The 25163-nt window shown below is 40.1% G+C and overlaps 1 protein-coding gene across 1 annotated transcript in view; it reads left to right on the top strand.

Annotated features, from left to right (window-relative positions):
• Nucleotides 1–25163, top strand: part of MAP4K5 (mitogen-activated protein kinase kinase kinase kinase 5) — a 99735-nt gene that overhangs the window by 1601 nt on the left and 72971 nt on the right. Inside the window, exon 2 of the mRNA XM_060693837.2 lies at nucleotides 3241–3508. Within this exon, the coding sequence (XP_060549820.1) occupies nucleotides 3401–3508 (108 nt within the window). The 5' untranslated portion in view covers nucleotides 3241–3400. The remainder of the gene's footprint in view (nucleotides 1–3240; nucleotides 3509–25163) is intronic.

The following is a 25163-nucleotide window of genomic DNA, read 5'->3' as shown; positions in this document are numbered from 1 at the left end:
TTTGGCCTCCCTTTAATATAATTAACAAAATACAGTAACATTTTAAAGGGATTGTGCTAAATCAATTAACTCTGGAATGACAGGGAAGTGTTTGTTGCAGACTTGTTAACAGAGGCTGGATAACAGATCCTGTTATAAACAAACAGATACTGGACATCCGTGCTGTTCCATGAAAAGCTGGATGCTGCAGTATACATAAATGCGCTAAACAAACAAGGTTGCTTACATTAGCTTATTGTGCCCAATTCAGCTCCGGATACTGTGTAAGTTTTATTTGATAGAGTCCTGAACTGCAATTTCACTTGCCTCAGCAGTGTGGCAAATGCTTACCAAGAGGAAAAAACTAAAATTTAATGGTGCATATTATGGGGATGGCTTTTAGGAGATTGTTTGGTGCATTGTCATCTTGCCAATTCTTTTTTTTTCTGAAAACTCTTGGCTGTTGGACTCTGTGGGTATCAGTCTTAGACATCTGTCTTTGTAAGCTTTGCTTCTTGTCCTCCTGTTTGTATGTTGAAGTTATAGATAGCTTGATACTGTTACCTCTTTTCCCTTTGCATACTTCCTCCTTATGTTCAGGTTCCCTGGCAGGATCAAAGATATTTATGCCCCAGATATCCAAGTAGGATTTCAATTTATATTTGCATGCTACATTTGAAATCCTTCCCTACTGAGCAATAGGTTTTGAAACCTCATGTTTAGTATTGTTTAAATAGATAGTCATTTAAGTATGTGATTTAAATATGGAAATGGTAATGATGATATCCAGTTGTACAAAAAAAAATTAAGTGGAAGATATCTGCAGAGAATTGGTGAGAAAAAAACAGCCGTGGAGCATTTGCAAAGGAGAAATGCACTATTAATGTGGCTTTTGAGGAGTGGAACATGGATGGTGTGCAGGTGGGCTTTCCTTAGAGTTTTTCATGCAACTGTTACTATTTTGATCTAGAAGGCATATTGAGAATAAATTTTTAGATTGGAATGTCTACTTTTACCCTTTCCATTTGAGTTGTGGGCAGATCTTGGTAATGAAGATATTATCCATCAGACTGAAGGTCTTACATCTTTTGAAAATATTCTAATGCAAAATGCTATGATGCTGTAGCTTGCAAATGTTAAAATCGGTGTTAATGGATACAAGAAATAGATATTCCTAAAACGCTATGGAAGCCCCCCCCCCGCCTTGTAGTTAAGGTTTATTTTTATATTGGGGATAAGTGTTAGTTGGGGATATCATTTGATATACAGTGATTGAGAGTTAAAATGCTTTTTTCCCCCCAAGAAAATCTTTTTTCTTTTCTTGGAAGTGTTAAAAATAGTATAATATTGTGCCTAAGTCACAAATTACAAAGGATCCTGTTTCAACTTTGATAAAGTGCCGAATTTGGATTATGTGGTGCAGACACTGATTATCTTTATGGCACATGTTTTTTTCTTTGGAGCCACAAAAAATAGACCGGAATTAATGGAGTTCCATTATTAGCTTTTTTCCTATGCTATTAATATAGAGATTGAGCGATATATTTGTAAGGGAGGATCAGCAGGAATTATTATCATTTGTTCTCCTTGGGCAGTTTTAAACTATATTTCTCCCTTACAAATGCCTGAAGGCTGTTTTTTCTTGTTGACACTCTGAAGTCTGTACTTTCTTCTGAATCTTTAAAGAATTACATATTTCCTAATCCATATTTAAGTGGCATGTACAGTTGATTGCCTATTCAAATGATACTAAAAATGAGATTTCAAAAATGCATCCATTGCTGCCTTCTGATGAAAATAGCATGTTAGGGCTCCGGAATGGCACTGGCCACAGCTGGGATCAATATTACTGATGGGTTTTGGAAAGAGAAATCAGCAAGCCAGGATTATATTCCTCTTCCTTTTACCACCAGTTGTCCCTTCATAGATCCCTTCTGTCTGTGCCATGTCTCTTATCTTGGCAAATGTTGCGATGGAAACATATCTTTGGAATTGTAATACCCAGTTTATTTTATTTTTATTTATTTATTTTTTAAAATTGCTATAGGTTCCCATCTTATGCCAAATTCTGGGCAGCTCCCAATCAAGAATTAAAACATTAATAAAATGACATTAAAAACATTAAAATAGAAAAACCATAAACATTCAAAGCAAAAAACAAAACAAACACCCTGCTACCAAGTTAAGCTTCCAACATGCAGTCACCTCATCCTGTACCAGGGCTTGGGAGAAAAGCCAAGTTTTCAGTGCATTTCAGAAGCCTAGGAAGAAAGAGACCTGCCAAACTTGCTTATTCCTATGAGTTGACCAAGAATAAAATGGGAGTTCAACAAACTCAGAACTTAATTTTAGCTTTTCTCTTAGTATCAGTCCTGATACCTACACTTTGGGGCAATAATGCCAGAATTATAGAATTGAAAAGGTAGATATTAATATTTGGCTGATAAAGCTGGATTGCTAAAGTTGTTTTGTTTTTTTGTGGCCTGATGGAAATGCAACTATCATGTGATGAACATAGAATCATAGGGCGGGAAGGGACCTTCGGAGGTCTTCTAGTCCAACTCCCTGCTCAAGGCAGGAAACCTTATACCATCTTGGTCAAATGGTTGTCTAGTCTATTTCTGAAAACTCCCAATGATGGAGCCCCCACAACTCCGGGAGGCAAACTATTCCATTGATTAATTGTTCTCACTGTCAGATAATTTCTTCTTATTTCTAGATTGGATTCTCCATAGGTACCATTAGGTACCATTAGGCATTGGACAACAGTATCACATTTGTATCTCCTCTTTTTTAAAGTAAAAAAGTTAAGGAATCCTTGAGGATTTTACTCCGCTAGCTAGTCATTGCCAACTACCGTATAGGGGCCGGTGCTCATCTCCATTTCAAAGCCATAGAGCCAGCACTGTGTGAAGACATTTCCAAAGTCATGTGGCCATCACAGAAAGCTGTTACCACCCCAGCAAAGTAGTACCTATTTATCTACTTGCATTTGCATGCTTTCGAATTGCTAGGTTGGCAGGAGCTGGGGCGAGGATGGAGCTCACCCTGTCAGATGGTGCTTGGATCTCAAACCTGGGCTGCCAGCTTTCCAGCTGACAAGCCCAGCATCTTAACCGCTGAGCAACCATGCCAGTTTCTATTCATTAACCAGAATAATTCCATTTGGTTTTCCTTCTTTTAGTCACAAAATGTCTCTGCTTCTGTTTGAAATAAAAATCTCATCCAATTTCTTCTTCTTCTTCTTTTTTTAAATATTAGACCCAACAAAGAGTGGACCAAAGCCATGTATTCCTGCCAGCAGACAATTCCACTAGGATTTTAAGGACACCATTTACCTGGCTTCAGTGCTTGAGGCAGAGGCAACTGTGCATCATTCCTGTTCCCCCCTGTGGGGAAGGGGAAAGTGTATTAGCAGATTATGGATCCTCTGACCCGCCCAAGTGGAGATATTATGCGGCGGAATCCACAGCAAGACTACGAGCTCATCCAGAGAGTGGGGAGTGGCACCTATGGAGATGTCTATAAGGTAAGGCCAGCAAATATTTATTTGCTAGCTAAGAAAGCAAATTTGAATTCCTGCCCCTTTCTTTTCTGAAAATGGCTTAAACTGGCTCATGGAACTTGCAAGATGATACACCATTGGTTATTAGATGGATTTGCATCAGTGATGGTATTCAGCCGGTTCTATCCGGTTTGAATGAACTGGTAGCGGTGGCTGCAGGTGGCTCCGCCCACCCACCCCAGACGTAATCACATCCCATTTATCCATGTTTTTGATGCTCTGCACATGCGCGCACACTCACATTTGTGAACCGGTAGCGAAGGTAAGTGAATACCATCCCTGATTTGCATGGATTGCATCCAGCCTTAATTAGATCATTTTCAAATCAAATCAAATCAGAATAGAGCTGGAAGGGACCTTGGATGTCTTCTAGTCCTTTTGATTTATATAGTGTAGTGTGTGAACTAGCCATTGTTGTATGGAAGCCAAACACATCTATGTTCATCTACAAACTTGCAGCATCCCTGAACCTGGAAGAATGCACACCGTATTCTTTTCTCATTAAAAAGCAAATTATCTTTCATCATAGAAACATGATTGACTGACTTTATATTTGCCTTCTGTTTCTAGCCTCCATCCTTTTGTGAACTCATTTGGACTTTTGATTTGATTATATATGATACTGCATTGCTCTATATTAAATGCATTTAAAGTATGCTTCTCCCCACCCCACCCCACCCCCAGCATGGCTAGAGTAACTGATCTCTAACTAGATAGAATTGTTATAATGTATTAACTTAGTGTCTAGTTCGAGATTTTAGGATTTCACAGAGAAACCTTAATTCCTTATAACATTTTTCATGCTGCAGAATAGTGGCTTAAGTAAAGAGATACATTGGCCAAGCAACTGGGTTTGAATGCATTGTAGTACTGCCCAAGTGTGTATTGAACATTAGTAGTAGTATATTCATGAGCAAATAGGAAAGTTGCTTGTTGTAGTAGCCATGATACTGCTATGGAAACAACCACATTTATCACATATAACACAAACCACTTCAGGTTTCTGCCATGAAGAACTGCTTCGCTTTATTTGCACTGACTAAACTGTGGTTTGCTTTTCCACATTTTGTTAAATGAATCACAATTGGCTAGGTTCATCCATTGCTAAGAAATATATTAAGTTTCATAAACTACAATCGGTTCACACAGCACACTATGATTTCATCTGTTTTGTTGGACTTTGGGGTAGCATATTAGATGAATTGAGTCATTAGGTTTAACACTAGATTGGAGTAACCTTTTTAAGGTAGCATGTGTGTTAATGAACATACTTGTAAGAGGAATATATCATACATCATTTTCTACTTTAAAAAGTCATTCCATAGCAATCATAGCATATGTTCAAAAGGATTTGGGAAAGTATTTAAAAACAATTATTTCATGACCTGAGGAAAAATGGATTTTTGAAGTGGCCAATTTTGAATATCATAAAGAAGCAGCCGTGGGGGAGAAAAGAGAATAGGCATTATGCATGAGACAAGTAGTTTCTTTCATTATATCGGGGTACTTCATGCCTGATTTTGCTCCATGCAAATTAGTGAAAAAACCAATTTTGATTTTTCACTTGGTCTATTTATTAGCCTCTTTAAGTTGTATTGCAGATATATTTAGCTGGGCTGGCATCAATAAATATACACTGTGTGTATATCATCCAGGAAATAAAAAAATCCTAGATTTTCTGAACTCATAGATCAGGGCTGTCAAACTCCCGGCCTGCGGTCCGGATGCGTCATACACTGGCCACACCCACGCCCGGTTTAGCGAAGGGGGGGAAGTCCTGATATGTCACGTAATGCTGCTGTGACAACCCTGTCCTAGATTGTCCATGATATAATGCAATCTTGCTAGCATTAGATATGACTTTAGAGAACTTTAGACAATTTATGGTTGGTAAAGAATATTTCAGAAGCAGCAGAAGAAACACTTCTTGAAGAATATATATACTTTGATTGTGTCCATGTTTATATTTATTTATTTTATTTTATTTCCAATTTATATACCGCCCTTCTCCCTGAGGACTCAGGGCGGTGTACAGCCAGAATTAAGAACATGAAATACAAATATTAAAAAACAATTAAAATATATATAAATTTGGCCCAAAAATTAAAAATCACAAACCAATTAAAACATTTAAAAATTTCTTCTTAAGCCAGCCCGGCTTGCTGGAAAAAGTAGGTTTTAAGGGCACTGAGGTCTTGGATTCTCCTTATCTCTGGGGGCAACTGATTCCAGAGGGTAGGTGCCCCCACAGAGAAGGCCCTCCCCCTGGGGGTCACCAGCCTACATTGTTTGGCTGATGGCACCCTGAGGAGGCCCTCTCTGTGGGAGCGCACGGGTCGATGGGAGGTCGTTGATAGCAGCAGGTGGTCTTGAAGATAACTAGGCCCTGTGCCATGGAGTGCTTTAAAGGTGATGACCAACACCTTGAAGCTCACCCGGAAGACCACCGGAAGCCAGTGCAGCTCGCGCAGGAGCGGTGTTACATGGGAGCGCCATGCTGCTCCCGTCACTACCTGCGCTGCTGCGTTCTGGACCAGTTGGAGCTTCCGGGTGCTCTTCAAGGGGAGCCCCATGTAGAGAGTGTTGCAGTAGTCAAGGCGAGAGATGACGAGGGCGTGAGTGACTGTGCACAGGGAATCCCGATCAAGAAAGGGCCGCAACTGGCGAATCAGGCGAACCTGACAAAAGGTCCCCCTGGTTACAGCCGTCAGATATTCCTCCAAGGACAGCTGCATATCCAGGAGGATTCCCAGATTGTGAGCCCTTTCTGTGGGGGCCAAAGACTCGCCCCCAATAGTCAATGATGGAGTCATCTGACTATATCAGGATGCCGGGAGCCACTGCCACTCAGTCTTGGAAGGGTTGAGCTTGAGCCTGTTCCTCCCCATCCAGATCCGCACAGCCTCCAGGCACTGGGACATCACTTCAAGGGCATTATTGGGATGGCCTGGGGTGGAGATGTACAGCTGGGTGTCATCAGCGTACTGATGGTATCTCACCCCGAAGCCACGGATGATCTCGTCCAGCGGCTTCACATAAATGTTGAACAGAAGGGGCGAGAGGACCGATCCCTGTGGCACTCCACAGATGAGAGGCCTCGAGGTCGACCTCTGCCCCCCTGCCAACACAAACTGTGACCGGTCGGAGAAAAAGGAGGAGAACCACCGCAACACGGTGCCTCCCACCCCCAACCCTTCCAGCCGGTGCAGCATGATACCATGGTCGATGGTATCAAAAGCCGCTGAGAGATCTAACAGGACCAGAACAGAGGAGCAACCCCTGTCCCGAGCCCTCCAGAGATCATCAACCTATGCGACCAATGCCGTTTCCGTGCTGTGCCCAGACCTGAAACCCGACTGGAACGTTATATTAGTACATAACCTCAGAATATTGATTAATACTCAATATACTTTTAATTAGTAATCTTATTAGTTTGCTTGTACATTACTTTCGTTGATATCCAGCTGAGCTGTGAAATTGAGTGCAATTCTTGTGCAAAGCTCACAGTAGCTTTCAGTTACAAACTTTGAATATCCCACAATACCATATTCTAGTTCCTCTGACATTCCATAGGGTTTTTTTTTTAGAAAATTGTCCTGCCAGTCAGTTTTGTAGAAACAGTGAAGTGATTCAACATTTATAGTTCTGTTTAAATGCCCTTAACTTTAGTTATTCAGTAAATATTCTATTCAGTTCTGTTTGAATTGAACACTTCTTTAACTACTGTGGAATTCCATATTCTCAAAAGTAAAACACTTGAATTTTCTTGTCATTAATGCCTGTTTATAATTAATTCACCTTTCAGTTCTGAAAGCATGAAGCAGATTGCTGTACTACCAGTATATAACAATATCTATCTGAAATCTTTCTTATCTGCTTTTAAAGGCATTTTTCTCAATATGAGGTTTAAAATAAAATTTAATTAAAAATAAAACTTGAGTATTAAAAATATTAAACCATGGAAAAGCTAAAACTGCCTTCAATACTAAAAATCATAATTCCACTTGGAACTCTTGACAGACATTGAAGTTGGTGTTGATTCTTAATGATCACATTGATAGAACTTGTTTAGGATATTCTGAGGGAAATTTTAAAGAATAAATGGATATGCCCTTTAGGGTTTTATTCAAAGCTGATAGTGATGGGGTATCCACTGTGTAAAGCATTCATCCCCTGGTGAATCCAGATGAGGAAAAGAAAGAAGGACCTGACCATAAAGAACAGGTAGATTGATACAGGTGAAACAACCTGACCCCAACAGTTTAAAACTTTAAAATTAGGAAACAGCACTTTGAACTGGACTTAATAATGGTGTAACATATTAGTTGCATTTCTGAACAGCTTGCCCTTGCCAGTGCTCAGTTTTCAAAGGATGCCCTAGGTACCACATTACAGAGCTTAATTTGGATGTCAGTACTTCATAAAATAGGAGAGCACGTTTTAAATGTTTTAGAAACACGAAATGGGGAAATGAGGATGTGGCTAGTGAAATGACAATTCAGAACTTCCTCAGTGGAAGAGTGAGCAGCAAGAGTGAGCCTGAATCTTAAAAGATACTTGGTGTGGAAGTCATTTCTGAATACATGTTGCATCATGTATTGCATTAGCATTGGAAGTGAAAGAACTCACAGATATACAATATGTTGTATTACCTATGAATGGTAATGTAGGAATGAGACTTTGGTATTTGATGTAACCTGCTTCATAATGGTTAAAAAATACACTATCCCTAAATTAATTGCTTTCAGGAAGCAAAATCAGATAAAGACAGATGTAGAATTTGTGACATATTTTAATGTTCATAATTCAGTAGAGTGTTGCTTCTTCTGATTTTCTGTCTTAGACCACTTGTGTGGATACCCTAGGTTCTAATTAATCCTGTGCAATTGTAATAATATTGTAAGGACTCCATGCAGCTCATAATACAAATAAAGAACGCTCTCTTAGAGTGAGTCAAGATACTGAGGCCCTCGGTTGGGTTCTCATGTACATTGCAAAACAATCCAGGAAGTCTTTTGAAGAATGGAATTTAAAAAAGCTAAAATAAACAAATGCAGATAAGGCTGTCTGGTTTTTTTTGTTATTGTTGTTGCTGCCTTCAACTAATGAGAATAGAGGAATAGCTAAAGGTTACAAAGGCCTCTGCTTGAATCTCCTCTTCACTCCGAATTCATCTGGTGGCCTTGAAACCAGTTGCTGCTGATGTGTTGTAGTGTTTCTCTTGCTATATCTGCAATATGGATATACAGGTAATCCTTGCTTAGTGATGATAATTGGAACCAACAATTCCATGCTAAGTGATATCGTGACCATATTGATTTATCAAGGCAGTCGTGACAGTTGCTGCTGCTGCTGCTATTGTTAACTTAGAATCCTGTGTGATGTCACATGATTGCTGACCTTCTGCTGGCTTCCCAATTGACTGCAGAAGCTGGCAATGAAGATTGCAAATAGTGATCACATGACCGCAGGATACTGCAATCATCATAATTGTCAGCTGGTTGCCAAGCACCCAAATTGTGATCATATGAGCATGGGGACGCTATGACAGCTGCACTACACAGACTGGTCACATCTCATTATTTGGTACCATCATAACAGTTGTTAAACCAGTGGTCATTGAATGAGGACTACCTGTAATAGCTGTGATCTGCTTTATAATGCCAATATAAGCTTGACTGAAAATATTCAAAAATCACCATTACATGCAGAGTATATATTTATATGAGAGACCTGTTTATCAAAGTCCTTGCATCATATGTAGATACTATTTGAGGAGTTGTGTAGTTACGCGCTAAAGAGATCCGAATTCCTTCCTCCATGCAGAAGTTATAATAGCCCATTCATGCACTGTGTTTCTAAAGAATCAGGCTAAGGTTTTGAAAATTAATGTAAATTGGTTTGTCATGCTGTCTCTTTGTGTGAAGGTTTGAAAGGAACTACAGTCTCTGTTAATGAGAAAGCCTTCCAGATGCTTTTTTTAAAATAGATTTAACCACAGGCATATTTTGGAGGAGTTGTCCCAGCATTCTTTTTAATCCATTGAGTATTGAATTGGAAGGAATGAAAGGTGACCTGGGTCTAATTTAGGGATTGGCTCCTATTTAAGCATTGCAAGGGGGGGGGGGAGAAGAAACATTCATTTTTAGTTGTCTAAATCTTGCACATTTATCAAACCTATCAAGATGTCAATGGTGTTGCCTATGAGGTTTTGTGAGAGCTCATGCAGGAATGTAGAGGTTTTGCAACATTTTTGCTAGATTAATTTAATGTATTCATGTTTTTTAAAATGGAGGTTGAGCAATTCAGAGCACCCAGCCTGTCGAGGCAAAGGGTAAAAATGTGAAGGGCGCAAAGTTGTCCATGGAAAAGATTCTCTAGTTTCACTTAGAAGTAGACTCTCTCTTCTGAATCTCTCTCTCAACATAGAAATGTGGATTAGAGCCTCAGAAAGGGCAAGGTTGTCCTGTTCCCAGCTTCATACTTTTTTTTACAGTACTTCTTGTTCTGACCTAGGCTCCCTTAAAAAGCAGGAAGCAGAGTCTTGCTCCCGGCAAAACCTTTTATTTACACAACTGTGAATTACTTTCATTCACAGTCAGCAAGGCCTGTCCAAACAGTCTTTCAGAGGAATATTTATCAATACGCCTTATCCCACTTGGCAAGCTGCCATGTAACTTGTTTCCAAATGCAGTACAAGGCACAACTTGGCACAGAGTCTCTCAGAGTCATGGAACGAATGAATTGTTTCCTGCAAAAGCCCACTCCCCGTTCACTCCTCTTTTGTTTCCTATGGGAGGGGCCAATCATCTCCAAGGTGTGGCTTTACTCCCAAGTCGACCCTGCTTTCTTAGTTGTTCTTGTTTTCTGGCAGCTCTGCACATGCGCACACTGGGAATGGGCTCCAGTTGTTCCTCTGCCTCATTGCTATCGAGCTCCCTCTCTGCCTCCGAAGCAGAGCCCTCGTCTGAGCTTTCCCCAGCCCCCAGGACTGGCCCATGTTCCTCCCCAACCTCCTCACTGTCCGACTCCACCGGCGTGCAACAACACTTCTCACATGAATGGGACGAATGTCTGCCTAAAGTCTATGTTAATATCCTATATCTGCTTTCATTTCTGGCCATGTTCCTGGGATATCCCCAGAGCATGAAGAAAAGGCAGAGGGTCACTGAAGCCGTTGCAGAGTTGAGGAGAAGAAGGAATGTGGTGGGTGAGGAAAGTATGTGGGCAGTTGCTATTATATGCAACATTCCACTTCTAGCATTGTCAATTTTCTGGTGTCACTTTTCTTAATTCTGCAAATGTGATCCTTGCTATGTTAGAAGGATAGAATTATCTAGTACAAAGTAATAAAAAAAATTTTTTTTTCCCTTCCATTCAGTTGTCTCTGATTCTTGGAGACTGCCTGTACAAATCCTTGCATTTTCTTGGCAAGTTTTTTTCAGAAGTGGTTTGTCATTGCCTCTTTCTGAGGGCTGAGAAAGAGTGACTGGCCCAAGCTTACCCAGTTGGCTTTGTACCCAAGGCAGGATTAGAATTCATAGTCTCCCAGTTCTAATCTGAGGCCTTAACTAAAGAAAAACTGCATCTCTTTTTTCACTATTTGGTATTCAAAGAGGAAAGAATAATTTCCCACAAAAGTGGTGAAGCAGACAGTATAAATTAGACTTCCTTCTATGCGCCTGCCACCCTTTCTCTGCTATTAGTGAGATGGCCTAGAAAAATGTCACATGTTCCATCTTGATTACTTCCTGTACATAAGAGGATGAAGTGGGAAGTAAAGTAATTACCGCAAGGGAATCTCTTTCCAAATAAATTTCTCCCTTTCAGAAAAAAAACTAGAGTCAACCAGATTCTATTTTTACTTCCACTTTAAAGATGCTGGCCTGATCTCCATAGTAAGTGGCATTGTGCTTCTGAGCTGAGAAAAACATTGAATAGTTGATGTCCCATCCAAACTGATTCTGAGTAGTACAGGTAATCCTTGATTTATGACAGATGGAACCAGAGTAACGATTGCTAAGCAAGGCAGTTGAGTTGTGCCTGATTTTATAACCATTTTGCCTCTGTTAAGCAAATTACTGCAGTGGTTATGTGACTCATGTGGTCATTAAGCAAATCAGGCTTCCCCATTGACTTGCTTGTCAGAAGCCAGTTGGAAAGGTCAGAAAGGGGCAATCACATGACCCCAGGATGTTGGCAATTCATAAAAACATGCCAGTTGCCAAGCTCCTGGATTTTGATCACATGACCCTGGGAATGCTCTGACAATCATAAGTGCAAGGACCATTTGCCCTATTTTCAGTGCCATTGTAACTTCGAACAATTGCTAAATGAATGGTTGTAAGTTGAGGAATTCAACCAACATCAAGTAATTTTCAGAAGAGTATTACATAAAAGGAAAAGAGTTCTGCTTTATCAGAGCAAAGATCTTCATACAATAATTTACCATTCTCATTTTCTAGATCAGGTGTGTCAAACTGGCGGCCTGCGGGCCGGATTTGTCACGCTCAGGCCACGCCCACCCCAGCAAAGGCAAAATACATTGTGATATGTCACAATATGTCACATATGCTGAGTAGTTTGAAATGCATACCTGATGCGTTTGCTACTGGGAGCAAGAATCAATGTTCCCTTATCACAATTCTACACAAAAGAGAACCATTGCCTGCATTCAGCTCTCTACTCTAGAGGAAAGTGACAAAATAATTGTCACTTTCATCTCTGCCCTTTTGGTTTGGTTAAGGAGGAAGAACTGCAAAGCCATTCAGCTGCTTTTTCCTGAGACAACCTGAAGCTTAGGAGCTGGTAGGAATAATGGAACAAAAGTTCCCTTCAGTGGGGAACCACAGCCGCAGAGTTTTAACATCACTCTTCTCCCCCTCACTTAAAAAAACAACAACTCCCTAGCTCTGTAGCAGTTTGAGTTGTACTATATACTGAGCTAGAAATAATTCAGTCTTTATTACCACTAGGAACACAAAGCTCCAGAGCTGTTTTCAGGCTTCTGCAGAATCCTCACGTGGAAGGGCCATCCGTATGATTCCTGGCGAAGGGTCTTGTGTGCATGCATGAGAAAGATACCTGAACTGTGCATTACTTACCCGTTTGTATTTTATTACATCCTCCCTCCCCCCACTCTCAACTGAACAGGTTATAGAAAAAATGCTTTTAAAAGTAAAAAAAAAAGCCTCTAATGATTGCGCGGCTCAGCTGGGCATGGGGGGTGGGGGGCAGGGATTTCTGCTACCGGTTCTCCGAACCACCCACTGCCATCACTACCAGATAGGGCGATCTGGTCCGAACCGGGGGCATTTCACCCCTGGTGTAAGTGTGTGTTTGTGTGTGTGTCTCTCTCTCTCTCTCTCTCTCTCTCTCTGTGTGTGTGTGTGTGTGTGTGTGTGTACACACAAACACTTGTGGAGGGATATAAATAAGTAAAATATTTTGATAACTGACTTTTCCCCTGTTTCCTAATCATCTCCGTGGCTGAATTTCTGTTTTTCACAGTTGATGCAGGAAGGGTTGACACATCAATTAAATTATAGCCCCAGGATGTCTTGCCTAATCATTGTCAGTTCAAAGCTCATCAATTTTCTATGTGAAATTAAGACATTTTGCTGCAGTGTATGTCACTTTAATGAATTTGAACAGCATTGCTGTTTTAATATCCAGCTCCTCTTTTAAAGTTCAAAATGGCATCCACAGTCTAACTATAAAATAAAAAGGATTGTTTTTTACTTGGTTTAGATATTGAAATACATTAGGCACCTTTTCTGCATCCAGGATAATGGAGTATGGGATGTGCTGCCAGGTATATACTTCTGGAGAACTTTAGTAATAGTTTTTAGCTCCTCTTGGAGCATAGTGACCAAATTTTGTTCAATGTAAAGCGATAGATCTTCATTCAATATAGAGATTTAGAATGTCATCATTTGTCTATACATTCTGCCCGGGGAGAGAATCAAATTGAACCCTGCGAGTTCAAATCTCACCAGGCTCAAGATTGACTCATCCTTCCGTCCTTCCGAGGTAGGTAAAATGAGGACCCGGATTGTGGGGGCAATAAGATGACTTTGTATAAAAAAGAACACCGCTTAGGAGGGCCCGAAAGCCTTACTAAGCAGCTAAATACAAAAGTATGAAGGCTATTGCTTAACGCATTGTAAGCCGCCCTGAGTCTCCGGAGAAGGGTGGCATATAAATCGAATCAATAAATAAATAAACAATAAATAAGTTGATCCAGGAAGCTGGAACTTCACATGGAGTTGAGCAGTTACCCTTGGCTTGCTAGATAGTATGAATTTCTCAGAAACTCAATTAGTCATCTATATAATAAACAAATGCCGAAAGATTGAATGTGTTGTCCATTGCACAATATTCCTTCTGTTGTGTAAGCTAATAATAATAAGGCTGTCATCTTTTCTCCTCGTAGCTTTTTGTGTTTTGTGGATTGGAAACAGCATTGCTTTCGTCTTAGTCTTGTGATCATGGAACTGGCCAACAATTTTTAAACGTGCTTCTCCCCACCCCTCCCCTTTCACTTTTCATCTCTGCCCCTGGGCATGGCTAGAGGAAACTGACCTCTAACTAGATGGAATTGTTATGATGTACTAAGTTAGTGTCTAGTTCTAGATTTTAGGATTTTACAGAGAAACCTTAATTCCTTATAACATTTTTCATGCTGCAGAATAGTGGCTCAAGTAAAGAGATACATTGGCCAAGCAACTGGGTTTGAATGCTTTGTAGTGCTGCCCAAGTGTATATTGAACATTAGCAGTAGTATATTCATGAGCAAATAGGAAAGTTGCTTGTTGTAGTAGCCATGATACTGCTATGGAAACAACCACATTTATCACATATAACACAAATCACTTCAGGTTTCTGCCATGAAGAACTGCTTCGCTTTGTTTGCACTGACTAAGCTGTGGTTTGCTTATCCACATTTTGTTAAATGAATCACAATTGGCTAGGTTCATCCATTGCTAAGAAATATACTAAGTTTCATAAACTACAATGGGTTCACACAGCACACTATGATTTCATGTGTTTTGTTGGACTTTGGGGTAGCATATTAGATGAATTGAGTCATTAGGTTTAACACTAGATTGGAGTAACCTTTTTAAGCTAGCATGTGTGTTAATGAACGTATTTGTAAGAGGAATATATCATATATCCTTTTCTACTTTAAAAAATTATTCCATAGCAATCATACATATGTTCAAAAGGATTTGGGAAAGAGAAATTTCTTATTCAAGATAAAAATAGCATTAGTCTGTGATGTTTGGGACAGAAAATGAAAAGTCTAAATTAAATTACATTTTCCTGAAGATACGTATCTGTGTAAGTTGCATAATCTTAAATACATAAATGGGGATGCAAAAGCATCATTTAAACAGTCTTAAACCTATTTTTTATCTTCCTGTGTGAGTGAAAAAAGCTAATTCAGTCAAGTAGCATTAATTTTGAAACACTTGGATATAGCACATTGAAATGGATTTTAGTATATTTGGTATACCGCCTATATGTAGTTGGCCATATCAGATAATTTTTTTATGCATTAATGAACTACAGATAAGGGATGTCCTGTTATATATGTAGTTTAGTCACTCTAGTCAGATGTGTATTTTAGTGAATTCCTGTGTACACAGGCTGATATAACTTTTGTGCGGTACAAACTTAAACACAACTTTCTGCAAATTTGAATACATATTCAGTGTTTCTTGATGTCATAGGAAGATTCAAAATAAGAAAAACAATATGTCTGATTCAAAAATTTAGACACTCTTTCAGTCAATGATTTGCAATATCTCTCTTGGCAGATGTGCCAGTGTCCAAATACTTCCTATGCCCAGCTAAGAGTCAAATGTTCTGGAGAATATTTTAATTGATGAGGGATTTTTTAAAAAGCTGCTTATAAGTGAGTATTTTCATTCCTATAACCCCAAAACTGGTGGCAGCAGCTAGATAACCTTAGATCTTTTTTAAAAAAAACTAAGCAGTAGTAATGGATTTAGTTGTATTTGGATTAAAACCACTAGTAAATCTCAAGACTCTAGGTTAGTTTGGAAAATCAGAAAAACAACCCAGAAAGAAATACCAAGCAAATGATTTGTTCATGTAGTCACCAGAAGTTAAACTGATGCACTTATTTTCTTTTTTCCTCTGGGTTTTAATGGGGTTTTCCCCCCCTCAAAGGAATTACAGGGAACTGTAACCATGTTAATCAGAGTAATTTGGATTGGAGTGTTGTTAGATTGCATTAGATGCTCTTCCAAAACTTGGTGGGAGGAAAACAAGCAAATGTTTGTAAATTATTCTCCACCCCCATTTTGGAAATACAAATTCCAGCTGTTAAAATCAAAACAGTTTTCATTCTGTGTGGGTTAAATTTTGATAACTGACTATTCATCTAAGGAAAAAAGATATGATTGTACTTAATATTATACACCCATTTTAGTTCAGTTCTTTTATAGTCACTGGCTTATTCAGACCATTTCTTTATATATTATATTTAGTAAGGAAAGTTTATTCTGAAATGTGCTGGTCTTAGAATAAATTTTACTTGTGGCATCTAGATTTTCTTTATAAATAGAATAACAGAGTTGGAAGGGACCCTGTAGGTCATCTAGTCCAAACTGCTTAAGCAGGAGACGCTGTAGCATTTGTGACAGATGGCTGTCCAGTCTCTTTTTGAAAACTTCCAGTGATGAAACTCCCACAACTTCTGAAGGCAAAGTTGTTCCATTGGTTGATTATTCTCACTGTCAGAAAATTTCTCCTTATTTCTAAGTTGAATCTCTCCTTGATCAATTTCCATACATTATTCCTTGCCTTTGGGTCCTTTGGCAAATAGGTTGATTCTCTCGTCTCTGTGGCAGCCCCTCAAATATTGGAACACTGCTATCAGGTCTCCCCTGGTCCTTCTCTTCCCTGGACTAGGCATGCCCCGTTTCTGCAACTGTTCTTCATACGTTTTAGCCTCCAGTCCCCTAATCATCCTTGTTGCTTTTTGCCTATTATTAGGGCCATCTTAATTTTTTCGCTTATTCTTAGAATCTGTGAGCATCAACTGTATTTTATTTTATTTTATTGATTATTTATTTATTTATTTATTTATTTGTTTGTTTGTTTGTTTATAATGCAATTTATATGCCGCCCTATCTCCAAGGACTCAGGGCGGCTCACAAAGGTAAGAATGCACAGTTCCTCATTTAAAAAACAATATAAAATTAAAATTCCAATTTAAAACAATTTTAAAATTCATTAAGAAACCTCCCATCAGTCCAGGCTGCGGAACAACCAGGTCTTCAAATTGCGGCGGAACGAGTGAAGGTCAGGGGCCATCCGGAGCTCCAAAGGAAGTTGGTTCCAGAGGGTGGGTGCGCCCACAGAGAAAGCTCTCCCCCTGGGGGTTGCCAGCCGACACTGTCTGGCCAACGGCACCCTGAGGAGGCCCTGTCTGTGGGAACGCACCGGTCGATTGGGAATTGTCGCTGGCTGCAAGGGGTCCGACAAATATCCCGGGCCTAGGCCATTATATGCTGCCTGTCAGTCTGGAGGCCCAAGGTGATACACATCAGGCTGGATAAAAATCAATGATTTTTTTTAAAAAAATAAAAAAAAATCAGATTTTTTTGATTTAAATCGGATTTTTTTGATTTAAATTGGATTTTTTTATTTTTATTGAATTTATTTTAATAAAAAACTTTTGGGGTAAAAATCTATCGTAAGATAGTTTTCTAGTTAAGATACATAAATAATTTAGTTTATTCAGCATGAAATGGAGCTTAGTTATGTAGCATGAGGCTGTATATTCTGCAACACTGGGACTATCGGTGAATCAACAGTGGGTCAAAGGAGTAGCAGAGATGACAGTTGCTCTTTAAAAATTATGATTTAAATCAAGTTGATTTAAATCAAGCCTTTTTACTAGTGATTTAAATCATGATTTAAATTGTGATTTAAATCAACTCGATATAAATCAAATCCACCCTGATACACATAGTGCTCCCTCTTCTTATTTTCCCACCATTTGATGAGGTAGACTTGGCGGCAATAGAACAATTTCATAGGATTGTGTTTAGTGACAAAGTACCGTATTTTTCAGAGTATAAAACACACTTTTTTACCCCCTAAAAGCGGGTGAAAATTTCAGTGTGTTTTATACAGCGAATGTTGCAGTGTGGGGAGGGGAGTTGGTGCGGCGCCAATCAGCTGTTTTAGAATGGGTGGTGGTGAATGGGCTGCGGCAGTGACGAACAGGCCGCCCCGAACGGGCCATGGCCGTGAATGGGTGGTGTCAAACAGGCCATGGTGGTGAATGGGCGGCGGCAAACAGGCCAGATGAATACCGGATGGATGCTGGGAGGCAGAAGCAGATTTTTTTTCTTGTTTTCCTCCCCAAAAACGGTAGGTACGTCTTATAGTCCAGAGAGTCTTATACTCCGAAAAATACGGTATATGCTCTGCCTGCTGAAGACCTGAAGTTGTATTCCAGGCAGTTCCATGCAAAATAGGTGAAAAAATGTGATCCACCCCTTAGTCTCTCTTAAAGTGTCAGAGTGCAGTCAAGTGAATAGAGCTGAATATCTTCCTTTTCCCCTTATTTGGCTTATTTTAGGAGAGTTAAGAATGTGGTTAGGTGATTTGGGGCCAGTTACTTTCTTTTAGCTCAGCCTTACCGCACAGGTGAAAATAGAAGCAAGAGCATCACGTACGCTGCTTTGAATAGCACAAAGGCCTAGACCTTTGGCAAGGATGATTGACGCCTTTTCTTCCTTTTCTTTGTTCCTATCCAGTTGTTTTTCTCTCTGACAGCATTGTTCCTTTGTTTTGTATTGTTTTTGTGCTTTTTGTATTGTTCCGTGTTTTAAATGTTTTTTAACAACTTGTAAACAACTTGCCTAGAGTCATTTTGAAGTTATGCAGCATATAAATTTAATTGATGATGATGGTCTGAATTAAACTGAATAAAATAATAATTTTTAAAAAGTCAAGTGCAGCTCTCAGACTAAGAGATGATAGCGTTTGCTCTCCCAAACCTACAGATAGTCGTCAATTTACAATCACAATTGGGAGCAGAATTTCCATCATAAGTCGTTGCGGTTGTAAACTGAATCATACCTGATTTTATGACAGTTTTTAAGGGGGTCATTAAGTGAATCCAGCTTCCCCCATGTATTATTATTATTTTTTTTAAATTTGATTTATATGCCGCCCTTCTCTGGAGACTCAGGGCGGCTTACAATGTGCTCAGCAATAGCCTTCATCCTTTTGTATATTTATACAAAGTCAGCTTATTGCCCCCACAACTGGGTCCTCAATTTACCTACCTTAGAAAGGATGGAAGGCTGAGTCAACCTTGAGCCTTGGCGAGATTCGAACCTGCAGGAATTGCAGGCAGCTGGTCTTAATAACCAGCTTAATAACAGGGTGCCTTAGACCACTGTACTACCAAGGCTCTTTGTACACCACCTAGAGCTGTTCTTCCATAGGGAAAGCTGGTTTCTAAATGTAATGAATAAAAATAAGTATTTTTTTTGTCAGAAATTGGCAAAAAGGTCCTAAAATGCAATCATGTGACTATGGGATGCTGCAACCTCTAAATGTGAACCAGGTGCCAAGCATGTGAATTGTAACCATGGAGGTGGTATGCTGGTTATAATTGCAAAGGTGTTGTAAATTTGAACTGTCGTTAAATGAATAGTCATAAGTCAAGGACTACCTACTTTCCTTTGCTAAAGTATTCCACCAGTTACTAAGAATTTTTCCCCTCTATCTCTCTTTCAGCCTTGCTCTTACAAGCAGCAGGGACAGGGGGCCTAGACTTCTTCCTGATAAATTAGGTTTCTTCATGTATGTTTGGGTAGAAGATAGTCCTCGACCTACAACAGTTTATTTAGTGACCGTGCAAAGGCTCTGAAAAAGGTGACTTATGGTTTTTCCACATTTATGACCAGTTCAGCATCGCCATGGTCACTTGATCAAAATTCAGATGCATGGCATATTTATGATGGTTGCAGTGTCCCAGGGTCATGTGATCATCTTTTGTGACCTTCTGACAAGCAAAATCAATGGGGAAGCCAGATTCACTTTACAGTTGTGTTACTAACTTAACAACTGCAATGATTCACTTAACTGTGGCAAGAAAGGTCATAAAATTGAGCAAAACCCACTTAACAAATGTCTCAGCAACATAAATTTTGGGCTTAATTATGGTTGTAAGTTGACAACTACCTGTACTGTGGTATGCTTAGTATATGAACCTCCACCTGCTCTTTGAAACACTTCAAATTTGCACATTAAGGTTTTCAGTTCTTGAACGTTCCAGATTTTAAATACTAGTAGCAATTTGAGATAATTCAGCTTATCCCAGACTGAAGGTGTTCATAAAATATGATTAAAAAAAAGTCAAGATGGCTACTGCTCCAACTGGTTTTTTTTTTTTTTTTATGTACATCAAGCTTCTCAATTTCAGTACTGCAGCTACCATCTTGACTTTTTAAAAAAATCATTTTCTTCTCCCGCGTCAACCAGCTCCATTTAGTAAGTCCGTTCTGGTTTAGTGTGAACAGAAGAATCGTATAGATTCTGCAATGACTCTGAACAGTATCCCAGGTCTGACCTATACAGAGGACTTAGAGTGTCTACAACTAGAAGAATAGATGATGCAGCCCCATCCAGTTCTTGAACGGAAAAGGTATTTTTGCTATAGCCTGATTGTTGATTGGCACATGGAACACTCCTAATCTTTCAGACCGTATTTATCTCAGAACTGTTTTCTTCCCTTCCTTCTTTCCTTTTCAATAATAGCCATATTAGTGAGGTGTGTGCGTGTGTGTGTACACACACACACATAAACAAAAATGTTTATGTATATATATACCGGTATATATAATGTATATGTCACTTTAATGCCCAGCAACTCTGGGCAGTTTACAAATTGTTAAAAGCATTTAAAAACAAGGAAACATACAAAAACAACACAAAAGAATGAAAAAAGATGGCAGAGAAAACAAACTTGGATGAGAACAAAATAAAGGAAGAGGTGCATCAGTTGTCCTTGTCAAAGGACTAGGCAAATTGTCACATCTTCATGGCCCTTTGAAATACCAGTGGGGTGGGGGCTCGGGGGTGGGAGACCTTCATTCCAGAGGGCAAGGCACTGCATGCTTCTGGCATCCCAATAGATGGCATCATTTAATTGATGAAACTCAGAGTGCACCAACCTTACCAAATCAAACTGGCTGGGCAGATACTGTGGGAGACAGGAGACCTCTTGTGTAACCAGGCCCTATGCCAGTGATGGCTAACCTTTTTGCTGTCACATGCCAAAAGTGGGGGGAGCGTGGGGAACACGTATGTGCGTACCCACACCCATAATTCAATGTACGCTGCCCCCCCCTCCCACATGCGTGTGTGACCCCCCTTGCTTTCCCCCTGCTTTTGGCATGCGATGGCCCGGTGGGCCAGGTAGGCCCATTTTTCACTCTCCTCAGGTTCCAGAGGCTTTCTTTGAACCTGGGGAGGGCGAAAACAGCCTCCCTCCCCACCAGAGGCCCTCTGGAGACCGTTTCCCGACTTCCGGTGGGACCGGAAGGCCTGTTTTTCACTCTCCCCAGCCTCCAGAGGCTTTCTAGGAGCCTGGGGAGGATGAAAAAGGCCTTCCCCATGCCCCCGGAGGCCCTCCGGAGGCAGGAAACAGCCTGTTTCCTGACTTCTAGTGGGTCCGGAAGGCCCAGAAATCAGCTGGCCGCTTGCGTGCCCATAGATATGGCTCCACATGCCACCTGTGGCATGCGTGCCATAGGTTTGCCATCATGGCCCTATGCCATGCAGGGCTTTATAGGGAGCAATCAGAACCTTGAATTACACCTGGAAGCAAAACTTGCAATCAGTGCAGCAGCAGAGGTGTTATGTGGGTATACCCAGGTATGCCCATTGCTGCCTCTGCTGCTGCATTCTGAACCAGCTAAAGCTTTTTGTATTCAGATCCAGAGAGCTACTTCCTCATTAAAGTGAAACGTTGTAAATCGTTTCATAACCAAACCCAATCATGGTTTGCAATTCCAGTCTGAATCAATTGCTGATTCAATAGGAAATAGGGAATGACTGGTGGAATCTGGTTTCAAGGACCGGATTGTATATATCCCAGCCCTTAGTTTCGGGTGGATTTTCTAGGATTCAGACATTAGAGTTCAAGTTTTCTCTTTTTGTTACAACTGCCCTATTTGGTTGGTTTCAACAGACTTCCTGTCACCGTGAAATGTGATGCCTGAAGTCAGTTGATATTTGTGCAGCTTTCCTTTTCCTTCCTGATCTTATTCCCTGTTCAGTCTAGGAGGTGTGGCACTTTCTCTCCCTCAGTTTTACAGCCCAGTCTGTGCTAGTCTTGCAAAAGTTGAAATTGCATAGGAGAGCAAAGATATGCAACTTGGAAGTCCGCATTCTGCAGAGCTGGGGAATCACATTTCTGTATACACTGTGTGTACCTTTATACTTTAGGTAGAACAGTGCTGGGTAACCTGCAGTCTGTCAGACACAAATGGAAATGTCCATACACAGTGGTGGGTTCCTCCCGGTTCGGTCCGGTTTGGCCGAGCCAGTAGCGGTGACGATATGACGTCACTGAACCGGTTCTCCTCCCCCTCCGCCCTCCCACCCCCCCATCCACGTTATTCTTACCTTTTATTTGGTCCCATCAGGGCTGTGGAGTCGGGAGATAAATGTTCCGACTCCGACTCCTCATTTTTTTGTACTTCCGACTCCCCGACTCCGACTCCGGTCTTTATTCTTACAGTAGAGAAGTCATTAATTATAACTTTTTGTGAATTGGGACATTTAAACTTGCTTTTTTTTTAATTCCAATCTAAATTTAGTAGGAGTTGGAGTCGGTGCATTGTTTGCCGACTCCGACTCCAGGTACCCAAAATTTCCTCCGACTCCTCGACTCCGACTCCGACTCCACAGCACTGGGTCCCACCCCCAATCTATTGCTGCCTCCTGAGTCCCAGCTGATGACTAGAGGGGAAAAAACTGTTTAAACTCTTGCCGCAGGGCTTCAAAGGGCCATCCTACAGCTGATCAGTGTTAAAAGCAAACAAATGAGTTGGGTCGTAAGTGCGAGGACTGGTCGTAAGTGTGAGGACCTTCCAGAAAAGCCACGCCCACCTAGTCACATGACCTCCAAGCCACACCCACAAAATAAGCCACGCCCACAGAACCTGTAGTAAAAAAATTTAGAACCCACCCCGTCCATACATAAATGGAAGCCAGTAGCACCATACCACCTGTTCTTATGTTAGACAATTTTGCACTAGATAGAGCAGTAGCTAGATTAGATATGGAAGGAGCTGTGGAAGGTTATAGAAGGCCTTCCTTCCTTAAAGACTTTCTGTGCCTTCTATAAAAATGCAAGACGTAATAGCTGGAGGTGGGGAAAATGTCATGGTATAGAAATAATTAGAAAGGAACAATTTATTTTGTCTGGACACGGTGAAGCTTCTGTTCCACAGATCTGTACTCCTAGAGCTGTCAGGTAGATTGTTGATCATTCTCAGAAGCAGATCATGTTCTGTTCTTAAACCTCTTCGCACAGGGCTGATTCAATTTACTTTTGCCAAGCTTCAAAGCTACATTTTCTATATTCTGGTTCTGCTTAATACATTTTGAATTAATTTTATTCAAGTATTATGATTTGATTACATTTTAATTTGATGATTGGCATTCACTGGTATTTTGTGACTCTTTTTTTACTGAAACCATCTTCAGAGAGATTCTTAGGCAAGTAGAAAAAGAGATACAGGTCTCTAAAAAAAATCTTCTGGTGGTATTTGCACCACCCTGAAACTTTTATACTTTTTATTGTTGTTGTTTCTTCTGCTTTGCTCAAGTAGACAAACCTGTTTGGGGAGTTTTGGAAACTTGCAGAAGTTTAAGAATTTGATTCCTGTTTCCTTCTACTGCTATAAACACTGGATAATAATCTCTATTGTGATAAGTGATATGCACCAAAGATAACATGTCACACGCACACAAAATCTTCTTTGGTCTGACTTTTTTTTTTTGGTTGAGATGGTGATTGTCAGTCCAGAGCCCTTCGTATAGCTTGCTACCCTTACACAATACATTTAACTCAGCTCCTGAGTTAACTATTTTTTGTGTTAAAATGATATACTGAACCTTAAAAATATTTCGGTTAGATTAGCGTTAACATGCTAAGACACAAAACAATTAGCCATGCTAAAACTAACCCAGCTTCCTGCGTTGTGCTAATGTGGCTACTAGATTTGTAACTGATCTGGTTGCATATGTTGTGTGTCCAGTTTATTACTGTGATGTGATTTAGCACGCACACACACTCACACACACACTATGTAACTGCATTCAAGGGGGGGACACATAAAGAGTATCTTCAAGCATATGTTGTTACGTCTCATGTGTATCATAAAATGTAAAATCCGAAATAATAGGAAAAATCCTATTTCTTGATAGGATGCTTCCAGAAGATAGCAAGCGATAGGCCTTTCTTTCCCTCATTAGTATTTTTTCAAGTGAATACATATGTCCCTTTTTTCTAATCTCATAAATCATTTAATGGAGGATGTGAGTCACTGTTACTTATGAATATTCTCACCAGCCCACAATTGGAGCCATTCCCTGATTTTCTCCATGCTGATGTTGACTTCTATTGAATCAACAGCTTCCATTCCCATTCATCCTTTATTGTGAAAGATGGCATTCTTATTAGTGATAACTTTGGCTCCATAAGCTAGGGACCTACATGCATTATGTTAGAACCCTTTTTTTCCCTCCGTCTTTTTTTTTTGTTTTGGAGGAATAAGTAGTCTTTCATCCCGTTCCTTTTCCACGCAAAACCATCTCTATGTTTCATTTTCAAGACAATATAGTAACTACTTTCCCAACCATTTGATGCTGACATAAGCTGCTCCATTCACGCACTTTCTATTTCTGTCAAATTGTGTCATTTTAAAGAGATTACAGGTAGTCCTCGACCTACAACAGTTCATTTAGTGACTGTTCAAAGTTATAACGGCACTGAAAAAAGTGACTTACGACCATTTTCCACACTTATAACCTTGTAGTATCCCCATGATTTTGTGATTTACACTCAGATGCTTGACAACTGGTTCATATTTATGATGGTTGTAGTGTCCTGGGGTCATGTGATCATCTTTTGTGACCTGACAAACAAAGTGAATGGGGAAGCCAGATTCACTTAATAGCCATGTTACTAATTTAACAACTTCAGTGATTCACGTAACAAATGCGGCAAGAAAAGTCGTAAGATGGGACAAAACTCATTTAACAAATTTCTCAATTAGGAACATAAATTCTGGGCTCAATTGTGGTCATGAGTTGAGGACTATCTGTAGTGTTTGTTTTTGGCTTAGGTGGGTCCATCCAAGGGGTTGGAGCTTTGTACTTAAAGGTTTTCCAACAGCTGCATATATCAACATTTTCTAGGAGCTAGCTAAGCATCACTGTCCTCTTCTAATTCAAGGCCATACTACAGCCTGTTTATATGGGATTCTCCTACCAGTGTCTACAGGATAGCCCCTTGGCTCAATCTTTTACCTTTATCCCACCGGGGTCT

Source organism: Pantherophis guttatus, chromosome 1 (assembly GCF_059756535.1).
Source record: "Pantherophis guttatus breed Tessera chromosome 1, ASM5975653v1, whole genome shotgun sequence".
NCBI lineage: Eukaryota > Metazoa > Chordata > Lepidosauria > Squamata > Colubridae > Pantherophis > Pantherophis guttatus.
The sequence above is the reverse complement of the archived record's forward strand: the minus strand, read 5'-3'. Positions and strand labels throughout refer to the sequence as shown.